This window comes from Gymnodraco acuticeps, unplaced genomic scaffold (assembly GCF_902827175.1).
Source record: "Gymnodraco acuticeps unplaced genomic scaffold, fGymAcu1.1, whole genome shotgun sequence".
Taxonomy (NCBI): Eukaryota; Metazoa; Chordata; class Actinopteri; order Perciformes; family Bathydraconidae; genus Gymnodraco; species Gymnodraco acuticeps.
Window position 1 is genome coordinate 1,952,255 of NW_022991003.1, and position 22,277 is coordinate 1,974,531.

At 41.1% G+C, this 22,277-nt stretch overlaps 1 protein-coding gene across 1 annotated transcript; it reads left to right on the plus strand.

The window, feature by feature from the left end:
* The first annotated feature begins 6 nt into the window (after positions 1-6).
* LOC117559405 (uncharacterized oxidoreductase YjmC-like) lies at positions 7-19,256 on the plus strand. The gene is given in 13 exon segments (XM_034236162.1): positions 7-43; positions 6,550-6,698; positions 10,726-10,746; positions 10,749-10,817; positions 10,820-10,912; positions 11,493-11,554; positions 11,668-11,721; positions 11,951-12,049; positions 15,720-15,855; positions 16,951-17,069; positions 17,816-17,911; positions 18,074-18,184; positions 18,972-19,256. Coding segments are annotated over 13 exon segments (1,083 nt in total). The 5' UTR covers positions 7-35; the 3' UTR covers positions 19,038-19,256.
* The last annotated feature ends 3,021 nt before the right edge of the window (positions 19,257-22,277 follow it).

Here is a 22,277-nt window from a genome sequence, read left to right on the forward strand (position 1 = left end):
CCCTCAACCTGAAGGAGAACCAGCCGGAAGTCAACATGAGCAAGTAAGAGTCTCCAGTTGAAGTTCTTGCACAACTTTCACTCACTTCTTTCTGCATAAGAGAAGGCATGTATTTAGTTTAAAGTGCATGTAGCTTCCTGCTGGGCTTTCACTTGAGAATGTTAGTGAATGCACTCTCAATTAAGTATTTCTAACCACCACCACCACCACTGCTGCTCCCAGGGGCAGACTGGGCCATCTGTAGAATCTGGATAATCACAGACAGGCCGGTCGTCAAGGGCCGTTGACGGCCGGCTCCGTTTGCTGATACCGCCCTTAATTTGTTATGTTTTTAAACGGCATCATTGAAGTTGCGCGACAGAGTTCCACCGTTTCCCCGCAGCGAGGCTCTCCCCCCGTTGACAGTTCACTATAGCACCCCCCCCCCCCCCCCCCCCCCCCGTTGACAAATGCACTAGCACCCCCGTTGACAATTCACGTGGGCAAAGGGTTGCTAAAAAGAGGTTAGCAAAGTAACATGGAACATTTTAAACTGTCCGGAAATAATGTGCATTTGAGGCACTATACCTGCCCATTAACACTGGCTTCTTGCACAAAAGAAAAGCATGCTTCCTGCAAAACACATTTATTGCATCCACTCTGTTTGCATTTTATATTTGGCCGACTTGCAAAGACCTAATGAAACCAAATCAAGCCACTTATATGGTTTTATTGATGTGCTTTTTATTATGTATTATCTATTATGTATGTATGTGCACTTTTCAATGTAAGGCTTTACCTGAGCAGATAGATGACAGAGGCTTCTTAACGGACTCCTTCTACCACATCACATTTCATCCCATCAGACCTCAGTTTTAAAAAACATTTTTAACTTAAACATTTACTCTAAAATATATCAAAAGAACAGCTGCAGCATTATCCTAGTGTGTGTGCTTTCTCTAGTAGATCTGTCTTATTTATTCCAGAAAGCTTGGCAGAAAAGCACATATTTAACCCTCCCACACATCCATTAAAATGTTTTTAAGTTCCTTCTTCTTGTGATTTATGATGCTCTACCTTAGGGACAAATACTTTGGAGCAGTTCTTGAATGCATCAAAACCAACAGCTATTACATGGATCTGTTTCCATGGATGTTTGTCCTGTAGTGTATTGACCTTCTTTGACACGCATCTCCCATTGTAACATGATCCTGCAAAGAACACGCCTCCCTGTTCTTTTACCCTTCATAAATGCTCCAAAAGAAATGTAATCAAAGACAGATTATGTGTGGCTGTCTTTCTTTCAATGTGAATTATGTTCAAGTGTACCTCATTTATATAAACAGGAATGCTATGGACAATGGCAACTTAATGCCCCCCTTAGGGGAATTCATTCACAAAAAAGACACTGGACGCTGCACTAGGTCAGAACCGAGGAGACTGAAGTCCACCGTATCAACCACTTTTGGACAAAATGTCCTTTCCATTTCTCATTGTGGAACAGCCTCCCAACAGATACGGGATTGTCCCACTCTCAATAGCTTAAAGGTCAACTCAAAGAATGGTTGTGTAACAAACAGATGTGCGATCACCGCTAAATACACTTTAACACATGGGGAATCTTCTCTTGCACTTCTGGCATATCATGAATTTTGTTTTTGCTATGTTTGTAAAATGTAATGTTACGCTTCACACATTTTAATGTTTTAAGTGTTCATTACTGTGCATTGTCCCTGCTAAATAAACGATTACATAAAAAATAAAACTATAGTTCAAATGCTATATCATTCCATTTACTGTAGGCTACTGTAGCACCTATACAAATACTATGCATGGCCTCAGTGTGACCTTGTGACAGGCTGACATTCCCTGGTGACTCTTACTTTGGACTGGAAGGTGTCACGCTTCCATTATGCAACCATTGTACGTTACGTTTTTACCTCTTTGTTGCATAATACATTACATAAGTTTCCACCTTGGCCTCCTCCATGCATGTGGATCTGCTGATGTTTATTCTACTTGTATGCCTGCCATTCAACCCGGTCATGGTTTAAGTGTGTCCTCATAAGGAGAGAGACCAGCTTCTTGGAATAAAACCACATTGAACATTTTACATTTATATAATCTGTTCAATATTTAAAACTAATATTCCATCCGTCATATATTTATGATATATATATATATATATATATATATATATATATAATACCTGGTTAAATTCAACATGTATATTTTCTTCTTTCTTGATTATGTTTAGTCTTTGACATTTTATTGTACAATGCCATGTCTTTTATGCTGCTGCAACACAAACATTTCCCAAATTGGGATCAATAAAGTACCATCTTATCTTATCTTAAAACATAGGGTAAAGATCAAAAGTATTGTTTGGTAGCTGGTGTTAAGTTAAGATATTTGAATATGAAAGAGACGAGATTTGCTAAAAGTTTGGATAGGAAAAAGTATGTGTTATGTCCTATGGTTATGTCTCAAAATGTAGCTTGATCCACTGCTGATTACAGACTTTGCAATACTTGCACTTGGCTGACATCTGTAATTGATCTGTAATCCTTTAAAGCAGGGGCCGGCAACCCCTGGCACGCGTGCCACCACTGGCACGCGGCACCGTAACCAGTGGCACACTAGGAATAAGTGTGGAAAATATTTAAATTGTATTTTCGGATCCTGAACGAGACCGCTGCCAGAGCGCGTCTCCCCGTTACCTGCAGAAGGAAGCCATGCACGCAACGCAGCCCCGCTCTCTTTAACTCCAGGCAACTTTCTGCCGCTTTCCTCCGTGGTGCAGTGCGGATCGTTTCACCACGGAGGAAAGCACTTCACAAATTGCAGTACCCATAAGGAGCTGTACAAATGCCGCAGTTTTTGCGTGGCTGTGTCTTTAGTTGAAAGCCCAGTGGCAATCTGCTCATCTCTCATCAAAATAATATGCTACAAAGGGGCGGACTGGCCATGTGTGCTCTGGAGAATCACAGAACGGACGATCGTCCTTATTATTATTATGCTTGTTATAACCAATTATTTAAATGTATTTGTTAAATTCGGCATCATGTAAGTTAGGGGATGCTCCGATCGGTCGGCCGGTGCTCTCTAAAAATGCCGATCGCGAGAGCCGATCGCATGACGTAAAATACATGACACTTTTCTCTGTGCACGGCAAAACAAGCTCTCCAAAATGGCTTCACCGGTCTGGCAGTATTTTAAAGTGTCCGAATATAAGAATAAATAAAATAGCGGTATGCAACGTGTGTGAAGCAGAACTACTGCAGCTCCACCCGCTGTGACGGACCGGTGAGCGGAGCAAAACACACAAGAGTTAGACCTAACACACTTAGCTATGTTATTTGCCTCTGGAACAAGCTAAAGAAGTTATAAATATATGTATTCTTCACTGTCGGGTCATTCATTACTGGATCAGTGAGCTGCATGAGATAGGCCTACTGACAGGCTGTCGGGAGAGAGAGAGGAAAAGAGAGCGCTTCCGCTCATTTCTCCCGTGTTATTATCCAAAGTTGTAAACTTGAATAATGTAGGCTACTTCATTTGAATGTAATAATTATGTTGGTTGTTGTTTTTGGAAGCTCCAGTGAATGAGCCCCATTAACTGAGTTTTAAACATAACTTTAAATCAGGGGTGGGGAACCTTTTTCCTCTCAAGGGCCATTTCAATGTTTTCAACATCCTCCGAGGGCCGTACAAATGATTGACCTCTGCTCAAAAAAACTAAAATCACAGCCCATTCATTTGGCCTTTCTTTCATGCTGTGCAAAGAAAAAGCAACCTCTTAATCCAGATATATTGCCATGACTCACGCATGCATGCACGTGCACGGTTGTGGCATGACCACCCAAACAGAAAGATATGGACACAATATGTGTGCAAATGTATTTAGTTTCCTATCCATGTGAACATGATTTAAGTGGGGGGGAACTAACCTCCTCTAGGGGGGTCCGGGGGCATGCTCCCCCGGGAAGATTTGTTTTAAATGTTGAAGTTAAAAGCATCAATCTGGTGCACTTTGAGAGCAACATTAGGAGATCTATGGATACATCTCTCAACACCCATATGAAACAGAACTGTAAGCAGATTTTCTTTTCTTTATGGGTATTTTACAAATCACTCCCCTTTCAAACGGTATTCTTGTTTATTAATAACAACTTTTTTTTACTGTCATATAGTATTTTATACCTGTTTACTTTATTCTCTTATTTTTTTATAACTATAATGATCATATAAAGATGTGCCTTTACCTCACTGGTTGGAGAAAAAGCTTCTTATATTCGTTAGCATAGCTAGCTAACCAAATGCTAATAACAACAAAGTTATTGTCTGTATGATCAGTATGACAGATCGCCACTGGGTTTACAACTAAAACACAGCCACGCAAAAACTGCAGCATGTGTACGGCTCCTTATGGGTACTGACATTCTTGGAAGTGCCGGAGCGGAGCTGCGTTCTGGTGCTCCCCGTCAGAACTACACCCCTGTCAGACGAGACATATACCACGTGATGACACGTTAGGCTTGTGTTGTGTTCAAGGACCCTGACCTTGGCCAGGAAAAACAGGCCCTCACTTGTTTAATTATTTTGCGGTCTAGATTTCTTTCATTTTTTTCGGAGGTTCCCCACCCCTGCTTTAAATGATCCCCATAGGCCCCGCCCACTCGATCCAATCGGAGCATCCCTATAATGTTAAGTTGCGCTGACAGGTCCACACACTGCTTCCCCGCAGCGAGGCTCCCCCGCCCTCCTGTTGACAGTTCACGAGCGTCGAGCTCTTCGCCCCCCCCCCCCCTTTGATAATTCATGATCGTCGGCACGCTGATAAAATAATTTTTTTTGAATTGCACTTCATATCAAAAAGGTTGCCGACCCCTGCTTTAAAGGTTTCAATTTCTTCATGCATAGTTGTTGTTTCATATTTAGCAAACACCAGACACACTGCAACAGTTGTTTTGGTCTTCTCTTCTAAGGCAGCATTTTCCATGCTTTGAGGGCAGCAACATGCTAGAAATCAGTGTGTTGTTTTGATGATTTAAAATGAAATAGACATACAATTGTGATATGTTTTTGCAGTTAGTGGTGGGATGGATTGTGTTGGGGGGCTATGAAGTGTGGGTCTACTACACACACATAAACAAAAACCACATGTTTGTGTCACAACTTGATTTAAGCTGTTTTCTCAATGCATTAAGACTGTTGAGCAATTCACAAATTGTCCCTAACATGAACTCTAGATTGAAGAAACAGAAAGTGGATCTCGTGCTGCAGTTTTGGCAATGGTTTAAGTTGGAAATGGGATTAATCATGTTAACCCTAACACAACTGTTTCTGGGGAGCAAAAGAGTTGACTTGCATCAGTTATTTTCTTTAACAGCCCTTTTGAAAAACAGTTATGTGGAGAGGAAGTGAGACTCCTCCACATCTTGCATCTGGATACAGTCTATTATCTGGACCCACGGTGCATTCCTTAACTTTCCACTCTCTAACCACCAAATACCCCAAAGTACATGAAGGAAACAAGGGAGGAGTAGAGAATGAGAAGGACAATAGAGAAGGAAGACAGGAAGTAGAACGTAATGTGTTAAGTATACAGTCTAGAAAACATTAACGATGAGTTCTCACAATGTTAATGAAAATATTATTAATCTGGTTCTGATTAGTCATGCAACATGTTTGCATCATAGTGAGTCACAACACTTATTCACTTATTCTGTGGAATCGTTGCAGTTTCCTGCAAGTCACATGACATAAACTGTGACAACAACAGAGGCAGTGTCTCCAGTGTTTATAGTGTAACACTCTGTGGGGGAGAGACGGCAGTTTTTCCAAACATCATGTGGTACAAAATGTCCTGCCTGTTCGCAAAGTCAACAGCAAGATTGCAAACAGTGGTTCTAGGATCAGATTTGTTCATCTGTACTCGATTGCAGACACAATTGAATGATATACTGGCAGAGCTTTACTGACCTACACGTTGATTTACATTCTATATTGTCACAGGTTGTGTCATGACTATTGCAGATGTGGACTTGAAACTTTGAATTGGCCTACAGTGGCATATTCTGTCAAAATGTGGGTTAAAGGGTTCATCCCTGCAGGACTTTCAGCGTTGCAAAAGGTTTGGATTTCAGTTTGATTTTCAGGCCAAAAGTCAGACTGTGCTGTTCTTTCTCTGTTCATCTGGTTTCAGTCAAGGTTCTTTATTGTCAAACTAGACTGATGTTTGTCAGTACAATTAGATTTCCCATTCACTATCAGATGAAAAAGTGAGCAGACAGCCTATTGTCATACTTATTAACCAACTTAAACACAATTTGCACTGCAGTCGTACATTGAAACGCAAATAACATGTATTTACAATCCTAAAACTCAAATGTTCTAGTTGAAAGCAACAATTGTTAAAAATATTTTCAAAGCACTATTGTCAAAATCCAACATTTATAATATTTGTTGTTTTACCATGCACACTGAAGACATCACCGCCTGAGTGATAGTTTGAAATTAGCAAACAAGGAACTAATCATCTGATATTGAAATGTTCACCTTTTGCAGATGTCTGATCAGCAAGGTGGAGGTGCAAGGCTTCATCGAGCGGTGTATGACAGGTGTGGGCACCAAGCAGCATCATGCCCGCAGCCTGGCCGAGGTGCTGGTGGAGGGGGACCACAGGGGCCACTACAGCCACGGACTCAACCGGATGGGTCAGTGGGGCGCCGGAAATCTATTGCTCTATCTGCATGTTTGCTTGTTTTGAAGGTGGCAGCAACATTTTAGTTGTAATGGGAAAAAAGGTGGTAAATTGCAGTTTTCTAAATTGAAATCACTGTAGTAATTTGTCTTTAAATACCCAATATTTTGCATTATGGTAGTTCCGTCTAATCCAAAAACCGATATATCCACAAGTAGCAATAAGCTTGACTCCAATAAAAATACGTCTCAGGAAAGTTTGGTTGACTCTTTACTTAATACATATAGGTATCAATACAAACACATTATTTTCAAAGGTCAAAAAACTATATTGCTCCGTGATTCTTTTCTCCTTCTCACTTCTAATTACCAGCAGCTGCAGTCGGCTATGACGTACATTTTACGACGGATGGTTTAAATAAATGATATAATAATACTTCAATCAGGAGAGACGTTGATGTATGAAATACATATTTATTACTGGGACACGTCATATGAATGAAATAATGATTGCCAGAATTGAGACAGGAGAATGCAATGGTGTTTGGCGATTAGGCCCTGGTTTGCCGGATTGTCATTCAGGGGGGAAGAACCGCTCCCAAGAAACCCCCAAAGAAGTGAAGTATGACATACTGAGCTGTAATGAGTTTCTTTACCTTGTGGGCTGACTGCGGTGATCTGTGGATGAAATGAGAGATTAACATGTGGATTAAACAATCGGCCGGAATCACTGCCTGGCTTACTGTACATCATAAGATGCTTGACCCGAGAGTCGACGGCCAGAATCAGTGCCGGGCTTACGTACTACCACTAAACAACGGCCGGAATCGCTGCCGGGCTTACTGTGCATCATAAGATGCTTGACCCGAGAGTCGACGGCCGGAATCACTGCCGGGCTTACGAACTACCACTAAACAACGGCCGGAATCGCCGCCGGGCTTACTGTACATCATAAGATGCTGACCCGGAGGTCGACGGCCGGAATCAGTGCCGGGCTTACGTGAACACTACCACTAAACATTGCTGACACGATGGTCGATGACCTGCGATGCAGGGTTAAACATTAACGCAATGAATACTACCACTAAATGCATAAATACCAGGTTAGATAGATCTTCGGATGGCCGCACGGCGCTGATGTCCGGGCGAATGTAGGATGTGAAGGCAGAGGAGGACCACCGTCCAAGTTGTTGTAGGGATGAGGAAGAAATACCTTGATTGGCGGCAGTGTTGCTGCACCTATCCTGAACGAAGCCCTGAAATGCTATTAAGACACCACCAACAGTTATATGCATGTTTACCATAGTAAACTGGAGAGATCTTGGATTGCCGGCGCGAGCCGATGTCCGGGCGAAGAGGGAGATGTAGACAATGTAATGCAGCTGTTAGCTTGAGTACAGTGTGCATGAATATCATAACCTGGCTTATCGTAAGCCATGTGAGCATGAAACCAAAATATAAATGAAATGCAATATGCGTAGCATAAGATGATGTATGCTTAGGTAAATGCTGAAACATGACCCATGATATAGGACTATAGCTTAATAAGCAGTTTATTTACACCACGTGCGACATAGATGCTGATGTGCTTGATTGGGTGATTAGACTGTCTTCTATCATCTTACATGAACTTCTCTTTCTCCCTGAAAGAAACCCAAAACCGACGGATGGGGCAGCATCCGTGACTGTGTTGAAGCTTGAAACTGCGTTTCTTACTGAGCATTGTAACGGGTAGTAGTTACCCGAACTGCATTAGTAATGCGTTACGTTACTTCGTACGGCAAAGTGTACTGAAACTACATACTGTAACACCCGACATGCCTGGAACTCACCTTATACCCTGAACTAAAGCAGTAATGCATAACGAACATCTCGTGAATTTGTTGCAAACTGCCTCTTGCCAGCGCTACCCTGACGCCTGTTTTTAGGGGTGAGGCGCAGGGAAAAGAGGCGAGTGCCTGGGCTGTGCAATGAACCTGCTAGTCCGCCTATGACGCACTTAGTGTCCAGTAGGGCAGGCTACTGCAGTACTGGACACTAAGTGCTCAGTAGCCATGGCTATTGAGCCGGGAGGAGAAGTAGCTTCAATGGAAAGTAGTTTAAGCCCTGCCTGCCTGCCTGCAAGGGGGGTTGTGGTTGAAGCCAGAAATGGGTAAAGCTTCGCATGCGATGAGGGCCCGTTCCGCGTGAAGGCCGGAAGCGCCGCATTTGAGCGGCCCTGATGCCAGTGATGCCCTCTCGAGAGACTGAAGGCGTGCGTCAATTGTTTGCGTGAAGTAGCCCATTTCCATTAGCCGGAGGAACTTCCGTGGAGCCCGATATTCTTGTCCTTTCCTCCCGCGTCCGGGTTTGCGGGGTGGCCGGCTGGAACCGCTAGCCGACTGGGGAACGCCGCCTGTAGCTTAATCCTCGAGACTGCGGAGCTGATGAATGTAGGCTATGGAGCTGGGACGGAGCCCTGCTGCTGTTGCTATTGTCACCTGAAATGACAGCTGACAACAGGGAAGAGCAGATATAAAGGGATTAGCGGGTGCAACGATAGGCTTGTGAGAATGGAGAGAGGAGTGATTGGTTAGCTGGGGAGTGACGCCCCCGATCACTTAATGAGGGAGGAGAGGGTAAAGAAGTAACGTGTAATATGAATGAAGAGCTTGGTCTTCCTGCTTGAACTTGCGCTAAGCTTAATTAATAACAAATGTTTACACAGTTCAAATATATCTATATAGGCCTACACACATAATATATAAAATTATACATTTTAACATATGGCTCCTACACATTAGTTAAATGTTGTGCACGTACAGTATTACGTATACCAGGAATCAGGGCCGGACTGGGACAATAAATCAGGCCGGGAATTATACACCCAGCCAGGCCACTACCAGTTTTTTGTGCCAGTTTGCTGGATTTATTTGTCAACTTTTACAGCGTTGCGGCCCATAGTGATAGCCCTCTAAATCTACTACCCAAAAATAAACATATGGACATGGGTTACTATTTAAAAAAATGCAGGTAAGTTTTTTTTTTAAATGTTGGACTTAAATGCATCAATCTGGTGCATTTTGAGAGGGAAATAAAGAGACTACACCCATATGAAACATAACTGTATATATTTAAAAAAATCATAAAAACATGGCCATAACCAATAACATAGCTACCATATCCAATATGAAAAAACATTGAAACTTGTTTATCTATTTGTTTTTGGTTCATTTATAGTTGTGAGTGTGTCTGTGCTCCTGAACAGCCTCTCCTGTCTCCCCCTGGTTCCTCTTTGAGGCAGCAGCAAAGACTAGTTTTAGCTCTCAACAAGTTTTAATAGTTTATCTTACCTTTTTTCACCTAGTTAACGTTTTTTTAAATTTATTCATGCATATTTTACTAACATCACTCCCCCCCCCCCCAATATGTGTTTACATAAATGGTGACCAAACCGTTTGAGACCCACTGAGATAACTTGGAATAAGTTAACTATCTAAACAGTCCTTTACCTCACCTGAGCTGTAGTTATCAGTCTCTCAGTCTGACAGGAGAGGACTCTCCTCCACCTTGTTGTTGAAAAAGCTCCTTATATCCGTTTAGCGCAGCTCTCTACACCAGATGCTAACAACAACAATACACAACCGAACCCGGTGCGCGCGCTTTATCTCACTCGCTCGCGCCACACATACACACACCCTCCCGAAGCTTGAATGACACACAGAGACCAATCGAGGGCTTAGTGTATGATCTGTATGAAAGTGGCCATGTCGGCAGGCCACATCATGTAGACAGCCAGTCACCCTCTGTGAGGCAGAGTCAGACCCACATTTGCGCAGCGTTGCGTTCACAATACATACATGCAACAAAAAAAAACCTCAGGCCAGCAGGCCACTTAGCAGGCCAGGCCATCGGGAAACCTCCCGGTCCTCCCGATGGCCATCCCGGGCCTGCCAGGAATTAATAAAAGAAAACTGATGAGGTACGTATCATTTTAGGTCTACTTGTGTGAGTGCCTGTATTGACATTTGTTATGCTCACTGTCTCTATATGTTTCAACAGACATGTACGTTAAGGACATCCGACCGGAATCTGTGCCAAGGACGGTGAGCCGGTGGTGGAGAAGGAGAGCGCCGCCACAGCTCTGGTGGATGGGAAAACCTGCTGGGTCCTGTGGTGGGAAACTTCTGCATGAATCTGGCCATTAAGAAGGCCAAAGAAGCTGGCATCGGCTGGGTGGTGGCACACGGTGAGTTGTTGCTGTAACTGTAGGCTTATTCTTTAAAAACGTAACTGCTATGTCTGCTGGACTTGTCAGGTTCTGTAGAAACTTGCATTTATAATTATGAAACTGGATAGAGCCAACGTTTGTCCACTGGAAAAACCTGTTCAGATGTTACTTGTAAAATGATGAATGCAACAACATGCTCAGGTTTCAAATGTAGGTCTGTATTTGATTCAACACCCGGCATGAGTAAAGGATCGTCTTCACTGTTAAAAGGTTTGTAGTTTAGACATGTTTGCAGGGGCGCCGTAAGGGGGTGAAAAGTTAGGACGATTCTAAGGGCCCGTGACTGACAGGGGCCCAAACTATTTTAGAACATAAAGAAAAAAAAATGTAAGTAACCAATGTGATATCTTTCCATGGGGTCCAAAATCCCTGGCGGCGCCCCTGCATGTTTGGCTCATATAACATGCAAATTAAGTGCAAGAAAATTAGAAACCTGAACCACTGTAGTGTCTGACTGCCAAGTTTGTTACAGAAGAATTTTACTAGACTAAAATGGTCGACAAATCTCTCTAAATAACATGGCATTTTTCTGTTTTAGGTTCCAACCATTATGGTATTGCTGGATATTACTCAATGCAAGCTCTGAAGGAAAACATGATTGTGAGTGAAAGGATTATCTGCCATTCATGAATTGAATTTACATTGAATATCCTTTATTATGAAGGTGATTTTCTTAACGGTTTTTAATTGCATGTCTTACCTGGCCAATGCAGGGCATGTCCTTCACCAACACGTCTCCACTGGTGGTTCCCACACGTGGTAAAGATGTACGTTTTTTGTACTGAATAAACTGTACTTCATGTCATATTTTATCTTGATATGACTTGTGCCCTTTGCAACCAGTGCTTTTAAAGGCTGAGCTGATCCATTTTCTAGTACAATACATTTCATTGTACCTTTTACCCTGTGTTAACCTCCATAAGACTGATCAAGTATTACTGCGCTGATAAACATCTGCTCTCTCTGATTCTAATACTGTGAACCTGATGTTTGTAGTGCACTTTGGGCACAAACCCCATCAGCGTGGCCGCTCCGGCTAAAGATGGAGACAGCTTTGTTCTGGACATGGCCACATCAGCAGTAGCTCTTGGAAAGGTAAGATCAGGTTTATACAGAGAATATAACAGGGTTCGTACGGTCATTGAAAACCTGGAAAAGTCATGGAAATTCAAAATGCAATTCCAGGACCTGGAAAGTTATGGAAAACAATATTTTTCCCAAAGTTTTGGAAAAGTCATGGAAATGTAACTAAAGTTGCGTCAAATATAATTTACATTTGATCTAATCGCCGAAATAATCTGCGGTCGCGAGCTGTTATGTGCCATCATGACGCGCATGGTGTTATTTTTTAATATATGAAGCGCGAGCTGTGTGCTCGAGTCTTCCTGCCTGTCGGCTGAACTCTGCTGCTCCGGGATGAGGGTCAGCTACATTAGCTACGGTGCGTTCGTTAACTGTGCGGAGTTACTGTGGCACAGACTGCACCGCTGGTGAACAGCTGTTAGAACGGGCCGTTCAGGTGTTCAGGGCAGAGCGGCAGAGCGGCAGAGCGGCAGAGCGGCAGAGCGGCAGAGCGGCAGAGCGGCAGAGCGGCAGAGCGGCAGAGCGGCAGAGCGGCAGAGCGGCAGAGCGGCAGAGCGGCAGAGCGTGATGTGAATATCATTTAAGGAATCGTTGAGCTAGCTAGCTCAAAATAATTTGTGTGTAAATATGTGATTTGTAAATGTAAAACACCATCCACAAATGCATTTAAAAGATTTGCTAACTCACAAGTAGCCTACATTTGCAAGTGTAAAACGTCTGTAAAAATCTGCAAATACGCAAAATATGTTCACAAATTAAAAAAAGATCTGTGAATATCTCTTTAACATTTACAACTTTCGATCCGGCATTTGTGAATCCATTTTGTATTTGTCGACCAAAAATGCGCTTGCGGATCTCAAATCTCTGCTCATGGATCTCACATTTCTCCTTGTGGATCGTCTTTTTACACACACGGAATTTTGAGACATATTTTCCGCCGGTCTCAGCTAAAATCTACTCGTGTCACTCGGTTATTTTCGGAAACCACGTGATGGCCCGCTGATGACGACATTTCCGCATGATTTCAAAGTAAGAGCATATGATGGTTTGTTTAATGCTCAGTTTTTTATTATAATGAGCAGCGGAACGTTAGATCATAGATGCATTCTTAAAAGTCATGCATTCAAAATGTTACTCTAGTAAAAGTACAAAAGTATTATCATCAACATATAGTTAAAGTAGCGACAGTAAAAGTAGTCGTTGTGCAGATTGGTCCATTTCAGAATAATATATATGATATATTTTATAATGATTGATCATGAAAGTGTTCTCAAAGCTGGTAAAGGTGCAGCTAGTTTGAAGGACTTTGTATACTGCAGGGTAGCTTGTGGATTTACTCCAGGTGGAACTAAAGTCTGATTTAACACTTGATTATATTTCACATCATTCATCCACATCTGTGAAGTAACTAAAGGGATTAAATACATGTAGAGGAGGAAAAGTACACCATGTACCTCTGAACTGTAGTGGAGGAGAAGTACACCATGTACCTCTGAACTGTAGAGGAGTAGAAGTACACCATGTACCTCTGAACTGTAGAGGAGTAGAAGTACACCATGTACCTCTGAACTGTAGTGGAGGAGAAGTACACCATGTACCTCTGAACTGTAGAGGAGTAGAAGTACACCATGTACCTCTGAACTGTAGTGGAGGAGAAGTACACCATGTACCTCTGAACTGTAGAGGAGTAGAAGTACACCATGTACCTCTGAACTGTAGAGGAGTAGAAGTACACCATGTACCTCTGAACTGTAGAGGAGTAGAAGTACACCATGTACCTCTGAACTGTAGAGGAGTAGAAGTACACCATGTACCTCTGAACTGTAGTGGAGGAGAAGTACACCATGTACCTCTGAACTGTAGAGGAGTAGAGTACACCATGTACCTCTGAACTGTAGAGGAGTAGAAGTACACCATGTACTCTGAACTGTAGAGGAGTAGAAGTACACCATGTACCTCTGAACTGTAGTGGAGGAGAAGTACACCATGTACCTCTGAACTGTAGAGGAGTAGAAGTACACCATGTACCTCTGAACTGTAGAGGAGTAGAAGTACACCATGTACCTCTGAACTGTAGAGGAGTAGAAGTACACCATGTACCTCTGAACTGTAGTGGAGGAGAAGTACACCATGTACCTCTGAACTGTAGTGGAGGAGAAGTACACCATGTACCTCTGAACTGTAGAGGAGTAGAAGTACAAAGTAGCAAAACATTGAAATACTTAATAAAGTACAAGTATCTCAAAATTGTACCCACGTATAGTACTTGTTGAGTTTATGAACTTAGTTACTTTACACCAGTGGCTATAAAGATAGAAAGTAAGCCTTGCACAGAGGCATGAAAATACATTTTCAAAATGCTCAACAGTGCTGCCAGAATTATAAACTGACTGCTACACAATTAAAATAAATGCTTTATATGTTTCTACTAGATGTGACTTTTGTTTCTGTTATTATTAACACTGCTGCTTAGTTGTTCTGACTGCTAAAATAATCTGTTATTCCTCATTTTAAAGCCGATATTCCGTGGGGTCGGGGGGCTCGGATCCTTGTCACCTGTTTCATACCTGATGAGTTTGCCTCCCTGACTAGTTGCTTTAGCGTGGAGAAGCTAGTAAGCCTACTATTTGATTTGTTTTATAGGCACAACATGTTTCATATGCAGACCTTATTTTCCTTATTTTTTTGGTCATGGAAAATGAGGTAACGGTCATTGAGAAGTCATGGAAAAGTCATTGGAAATCATTGGTGAAAAAGTGTATGAACCCTGATATAATAGAATAGAATACTTTCAAGCTTCACGTGGGGTCGCAAGGCCTTCTTGAGGTAATGGGATGTTGTTGTTTTTTTACAGTTAGCTTATATCTCAGGTTTTCAATCATGTATGTAAAGCAAACTAAATTAAACTGTTTAAAGTCTGGATTATTATACAGTGCTTAAGTTACATGTTATTGTTTAACGTCATCACACAATAAGAGCACGGCAAAGACCTGAACACATGCTGCCTCATTCAGAAAGCCTTCTCTCTGCTAAAAACAGCCAGGGTTAAAGAAAAACCACCAATAGCTAACAGAACAATGGCAGTGACAGGTAGAAGAAAACACTGTGTCCGTTAAAATCAGGTAGTCTGAATGTTTGAAAAGAAATGACAGACCAAGTATTGTGATTTCATTGTAAAAGTCCTAAACATAACATCAGCATCGACAATCTACTCAAAACGCATCCAAAATTAAGTTTTACACAAACTAACTGTAGATATTGCATTCACTATTTTAGTTAATTGTACATTATATGAGTTCCTCTGCACTGTTATTTTAGTGCAATGAATATAATCCATATCCATAAATGATGTATCTTTATCAGGGGTCTTCAGTTTACTACATGTTTTAAAATGTAATTTAAAAAAAGGGTTATTTTAAGGAAAAAGATGATACTTTGTCAAGGTCCTGTGACATTACCTGGACCAATGGAGCCATATACTAATGCCACATGTGTGAGATATTTACTGTAAATAGATATCTAAAATGAAAATAGATTTTGTAAAAGAGGCAAAAGAGAGCTCTGAATTCAATGTTGGTTGAAATTCTATCATATCATTTGCGCTTGATAAGTGTACTTTCTAACTGTGGTCTTAAAATGCCACATACTTAAAGTCTTCTTACAAAATGTTCTTGGTGCTCAGGTGGAGCTCCATGAGCGGCGGGGGGACACCATCCCTGAGGGCTGGGGCTGCGACGCCCAGGGGAAACTGACCACCGACCCTAAGAGGGTCCTGAGCGGAGGAGGGCTGGTGCCCGTCGGAGGCAGCGAGGCCACAGGTCAGACACAAGAAAGTCTGCTGAAACATCCTTTGTTTTTCATTTTGTTCTGTCTACGGTTAGATATGGTGAAATAATCCTCCTGTCATCCATCCTCCTTCCTTATTTCCACACATAGTTTATGTCACAATCAGCAAGAATTGTACAGTTTCTAATAAAGTTGTACTCTGATAGAGTCAGTTATGTGCAGATAACAAATTCAACTTGATGTTTCACTTTTTTCTGACAGAAATCTGTGCTTTGAAAAAACACACAATTTGAAAATCCCAGGCTCAATTACTTTTTTTTAATATGACTTTTTATTAGGGTCCCTTGTAGAATCAGCATTATTTGTTGGGTCCACACATATACAGTCAAACACATTTATATACTATAGCTACATAAACACAAAACAACATTAACAAACAACTCATCTCATTTGAGAACCAATCTAATACAGATGTGAAACAAAAATCAATACTGTTTTCAACCATCATTAAGACAACACAAAATTAACATTCAAATGAACACTTAACAATTCTCAATCAATCATTTACAAACACACTCCTAAGAAAGTGCTACCTTAAATTGTGTATTTATCTATCCTGTAATTTCAGTTTTTCTCGGGAAATGTTTCCTCTGTTATCTTATCAGTTCAAATATCTAGGAATAACAGAATCAGGAAAGACGTTGTTCATACACCCCTTTATATGATAAAGTATTTGTTGTGTTTGTTTTGTTATTTAAAGGACAGTGCACATTGATCAACATTGCTGTAAACGTGCCCGTGTTAGCCAGCAGGCTAATTTTCAACTGTTTGCTGCTGGCAAGATGTTAAAATAACCACAACAAGACTAGAGAAATAAAATACCAAAAAATACACACAGCAACAGACAACAATAAATAGGAACAGACAAACAGATGAAATACTAGTATGATACAGTTAAAAGTGTTCACATTTTTGATTGCTTAAAAGCCAGTTCTCAAGATAGTGGTTAAATATATAGGAGGTGTTATTCCTTATCTGTATTGGTATTGTGTTCCAGAGTGTTGATGCATTCAACCTCTCTATGTAAGATAACAAATCAAGAGTGTGTATCTGTGTTGTTTCATCAGGAGGGTACAAAGGCTATGGACTGGGGATGATGGTGGAAGTGTTCTGTGGCATTTTGGCCGGTGCTCAGTACAGCAATCATGTCCGGACGTGGAAAGTAACCGACCGTGTTGCCAACCTGGTACGTTAGTTAGTAATATCTTCTGACTTGTGTTGTGTTTTAAAGAACATTTATCAAGCTATCATAACTGATTCTTGTACTTACTTGCACACAGTCTTCAAATGTTGTGTATTTATCAATTTGTATGAGGGTTAGGGTTATATTGTTCATATATTGTGTTCCTCTAGTCAAAGTGGCTAAACTACCAGAAGTATGAATATGTTCAAGAGAGAAAGCTTTACAATACAGTGATGTTTAGCTGAAGCTTTTCAGAAACAAAGAAGGTACAATTATCTTTTTAGAGCAAAGAAACATGACGGTGTATTTATTTAAAAGTGTTGTGTTTTGTAACACCATTTTGAAAGCCATTATCTTTAAGATAATAATAATACACTTTATTTGTATAGCACCTTTCATGCACAAAGCAGCCCAAAGTGCTTTACAGAAACACAACAACAATATCAAAAATAATATTAAAATAAAGCCGGAACAAGATAAAACCTCTACAGTGATCCTAATGAGATTCCCTTGAATGAAAGCTGACAAGAAATTAAAACCGGTTAAAAGAAAACAATTTTAAAATGAAGGCAAAATACAGTAAAACATGGACAATGATACTCGGGAGAATTGAAAGTTAACCCAAATTAAAAAGATAGACACATTGAGACGTAAGGCGTATCACATCTCCTCGCTTCTTTCTGTGTTTCTGTGAGTGTTTGTATTGGCTCAGTACGCTGTGTTCTCATCACCTTTTTGTTATTCTTTAGGGTCAGTGTTTCGTTGCAATCAACCCAGAGAACTTTGCTCCCGGGTTTACCGACAGGATGTCAGACCTCCTGTCCATCCAGAGGGGGATGGAGCCTGTGAGTAGATCCTGCTGTGGTGCTGATACACACTGTACAAAGGGAGGAAACACATGTAGATGATGTCCAATGATTGCAAGCATGCTCAGTCTGATAAATAAAAACATTAAAAAGCGCTTCATGTTGCTTTGAGCTTCATGTTGCTGCTGCCGTTTGTTTCAGGCTGACCCGAGCTGTCCAGTTTTGGCTGCTGGAGATCCAGAGAGGATGAACATGAAGAAGTGTGAGGAGATGGGCGGGATCCCCTACCACATCAATGTCGTCAACTACATGGTAAGAGATGTTGAATACAGAATTCATCTGAAACATATAATAAACATTCACTCCAGCTCTTGGAACATATGGACTGAAAATGTTAGTTTTTTTGGTCCAAATGAAGAGGGTTTCAAGGATTCAAAGCTTTATTGTCATGTGTACATTAGCTACAGTGTCGATATGGCAATGAAAAACTTAAGTCACAGGCTCCTCCAACAGTGCAACATGAATATATATAGGAAATAAAACAAATAAAAGGTTTAATTATGTAATATTGTCTTTTACTCACACCATTCGTTACTTAGAAAATGCAGGTAGCGGAAAAATAAACCTATTAACTAACTATACAGTGGCGAAAGCCTTGGTAAAAAGGTGCGTTTTGAGGGCTTTTTTGAAAATGTCCAGGGTTGGGGCGCTGCAGATTTCGGGGGGTGAGAGTTCCAGAGGGTGGGGGATGCCACACTGAAGGCTCTGTCACCAAAAGTCCGCAACCTGGTGCGGGGGGTGGAGAGGAGATCCTGTCCAGATGATCTTAGCTTCCGGGATGGAGTGTGGTAGCGGAGAAGGTCAGACAGGTATTGGGGGCGAGGGCATGGAGGGATTTGTAAGTCAGAAGAAGGAGTTTATAGGTGATACGGTGCTTGACTGGGAGCCAGTGGAGGTGGATCAGGGTGGGGGTGATGTGCTGCCAGGGCTTGGTGTGAGTGAGCACCCTGGCAGCCGAGTTCTGCACATACTGGAGCCATACTAAGAGCTTTCAGATTTAACTAACTGGACTTCTTGATGCCTTTTTTTATTTTTTCAGAACGAATGTGCCAAGAGAGTTGGTGTCAGCCCGCTGCTGCCATGTGACAATCTCATCTCCAACTAGTGGATCCAGTCACGAGTCCCAGCGCGGGAAACCTTCAGCTTCTGCTCAACTTAAAGTTCACATTGAGGTACATGGGAACAAACCTTTGTACATGCAAATTGTTCACGTGTTGACAATCATATCTTATCCGTATAACAGCACTTTCCAGGTATTTTAATCTCTTCTTTAACATGTAACACAAAACATTTCCCATTTCCATGACATTTGTGACATAAGACCAAAAATATCAACGTCTCTTTCTTCTGAAGGAACCTTTTGAAATCGCTTTACTATGTTTCTTGTGTCTCAAAATACTGCATCTAAATTCTACATTTTAGTTTAAGCATGTTGCCAAGATTATGTATTTTTGGGCAATTATTCGTCCAAAGCTGTTGGCTGGATGTGAACGAGTTAAAGTCGTAGCGGTGCTGTTGAAAGATGAGCTTGCTGGTTTGTTGTCACAATAGTTCAGGTCGTTCCCTTTTGGTGAGCTGTTTTACTTTGTTGCAGTTAAAATGCAGTACACTTTTTTTTTTAAACGATATAGTTATCAAGCTAAATGTTCTTTTATACTGAGAAGAATTTAAAAATGACCATGCGAATGTTTGGCTTCTTTACAGTTAAAATTGTTTTACTCCAATGTCATAAAACAAATGCCTTACTTATGTGCCTTATTCAATAAAAGCCATACAAACCCCAAACCATTTTGTTTTTTAATGCCTCATGTGTTCTGGATTATATTTATATTTTATAACACATTAATATTTTGCTCTTATTTAATGATTTTGCTTTTAATTAATACAGTATGTCAATCTACAAAATAAGCACGTTCAACCACCAGATGGCGGTGTAAACTTCGACATATTTGATGTAACTCTGCTGTGACAGTGATGGTCTCAAGTATAGTTAATGGAATACTTCACTGTTAACAGAGTTTATGAGTGGAAAACTATATTATATAGTATATTAAATATATAGTATATTATGAGTTTCTTCAGTTGCTTTACTTTGTGCACTTCAACACTCTCACACATACATGTCCATACAATCATCACCCTGCATTTACATTACTGATACCACTGACATCCATACCTCATACTTTAGTGGTTTTGACTTGATTGGAGTTGTTTGTCCTAAATAAACATATTTTTTTAACCGTCGACATGGTGTGTCTCCTGTCTGTTGTGGCCTTTTGAGCCGGGTCGTAACAGTTTGTTATAAGATAAGCTACAGAATGCATTAAGCCTCCTTGACTTGAGGAAAATCTAGATACTTCTACTTCCTCACCACTAGATGGAGACACAGTATCTGTGAACCAGTGGTTTGTACATACTGTGACTCCTGGGTTATGTACACATATGTCATGGTTTCTGTGATGTTGGTATTGTTTGTTTTATTTAAATAGTTTACATATTCATCTTTTACAATTGTAATGGAATTGGTAAAGTAAGAGATGCAAACCATATGTGAGCATCCGTTACTGAATTAAATAACCTATACATAAATGAAACATTTGCATTGAGGTAGTCAGTATTTAATTTTTTTTCAGTGAAATTGTTCTTGAATAAATGTTTTCTTATGTACTGGTGAAAGCCTAGGCCAGAGGAATTATGTTTGTTTTTGTTGGTAGGCTACATGTCTCCACACGTACATGTGTATCATCTTTGTACATGCGGCATCTTAGGAATCTCTTCCGAAATGCCACACATGACCAAAGGAACTGACTTCACTTTGTAGTCAAAGGACACTTTGACTTCACCACTGTCCTATTCTGAACACAAACATTGAGCATCAAGACAAAGTGCAAAATAAACAATAATACAATAAAATGACATAAATATGCAACTAAAACAGTAATATAAATAAGACAAGTATAAAATAAATTAATAAAAGAGAAAATACTGTAAAAAATAAGGTATAATTATTTGACATTATAAAAGGTAGAGGCAAACAGGAAAGTATTTTGGCCTTGGTTTGAACTATGTGATTCAGCAGGCCTGGGTTTGAAATTAAGCAAAAGGCCTCTGCCAGAGCCACAAGGGAGAAGGGGGACTGAGCAGTGACAGATGCCCAGATCAGGACCTTAATCTCCCATGCCAAAAGTCCTGGCACTGGGCCCCGGACCCTGGATGTCCCGTTCACACTCGGCCGGCAGCAGACAAAGAAGAGAAATCAACAAATCAATAGGCTTTCAGCCATAACGAGGGAGGGGATGGGAGGTGGAGGAGTGATTGCTGGGCAGGGCCAGGTCTGCGGGTGTGTGAAGGGGAAGCATGGAGATTAGGTCCCTGTGTTGGGGGGGCGAGTCGGAGGATTAAGGGGCCGATTCAAACACTCGGTTATAGGGAGGAGACTCTGAGGTGTGTGTGTGCATGGATGGATAGATGGCTTCTGGGGGTCTAATCTGTCCCGGCCTTGGCCTGGTGCCTCTGTGCGGATTAGACGAGGGCCCCAAGTGCAGAGCCGCTGGCTAGGATTAAGCAGATTCTAACAGGTGTTTTCTTTTGTGATGCTGAGGGGGGATCTGTCCATCACTCACTGAACGAGCAAATCATGAAGTGAGCGGCTAGTACTGAGGGGCCTGTGATGCCTAGAGGACATGACAAGTGTGTGTGTGGGTTTTGGACTTGGCTGCCCGGGGATGACTTGTCAGTTGTGTTCATGTGTCCATTAGGGTGTGAGATGAGGAAGAGAAAAACTACATTTACCTGGAACCAAACTGAGAGATTACTCACAAACACAAGCTGCAGGGATCTGCTGTGGGGAAGATTAGTGTAGCTGCTGCTGGAGAGCAGCGGAGAACACTTTCACACTGAAGGAGGATCAGATCAGAAGAGCTTAGCACAAAGCTTGTTACAAACCTCTTTAGCTAAGATTTAGAAATACACACACAAACAACACAGCTGGTGAGATAACTGTGAGGGTTAAACAATTGGAAAGATGTGATACTCTTAGATCATCAGTAACCTATGAACCTATTTGATATTTTCATTTTTTATACTTTGTTCCCTTTATGAGCCGTTCACTTTGTGATCCATGGTTGAAGAAAATAACACCATTTGGCTCAATCATGTGTTAATATAATTGCAGTTTTTAATTCGATAGAGTGTTGGACTCGTATGTTTTTCTTTTAGGAAATCAAAACAATCCACTTTACTATTATCTATCTATGAGACAATTGACAATATCTTAGTCCTTGACATGTCATTGTGAGACAAAGTTGATATTATTAGGCCTAATATCATACAAAGGGCATTTTTT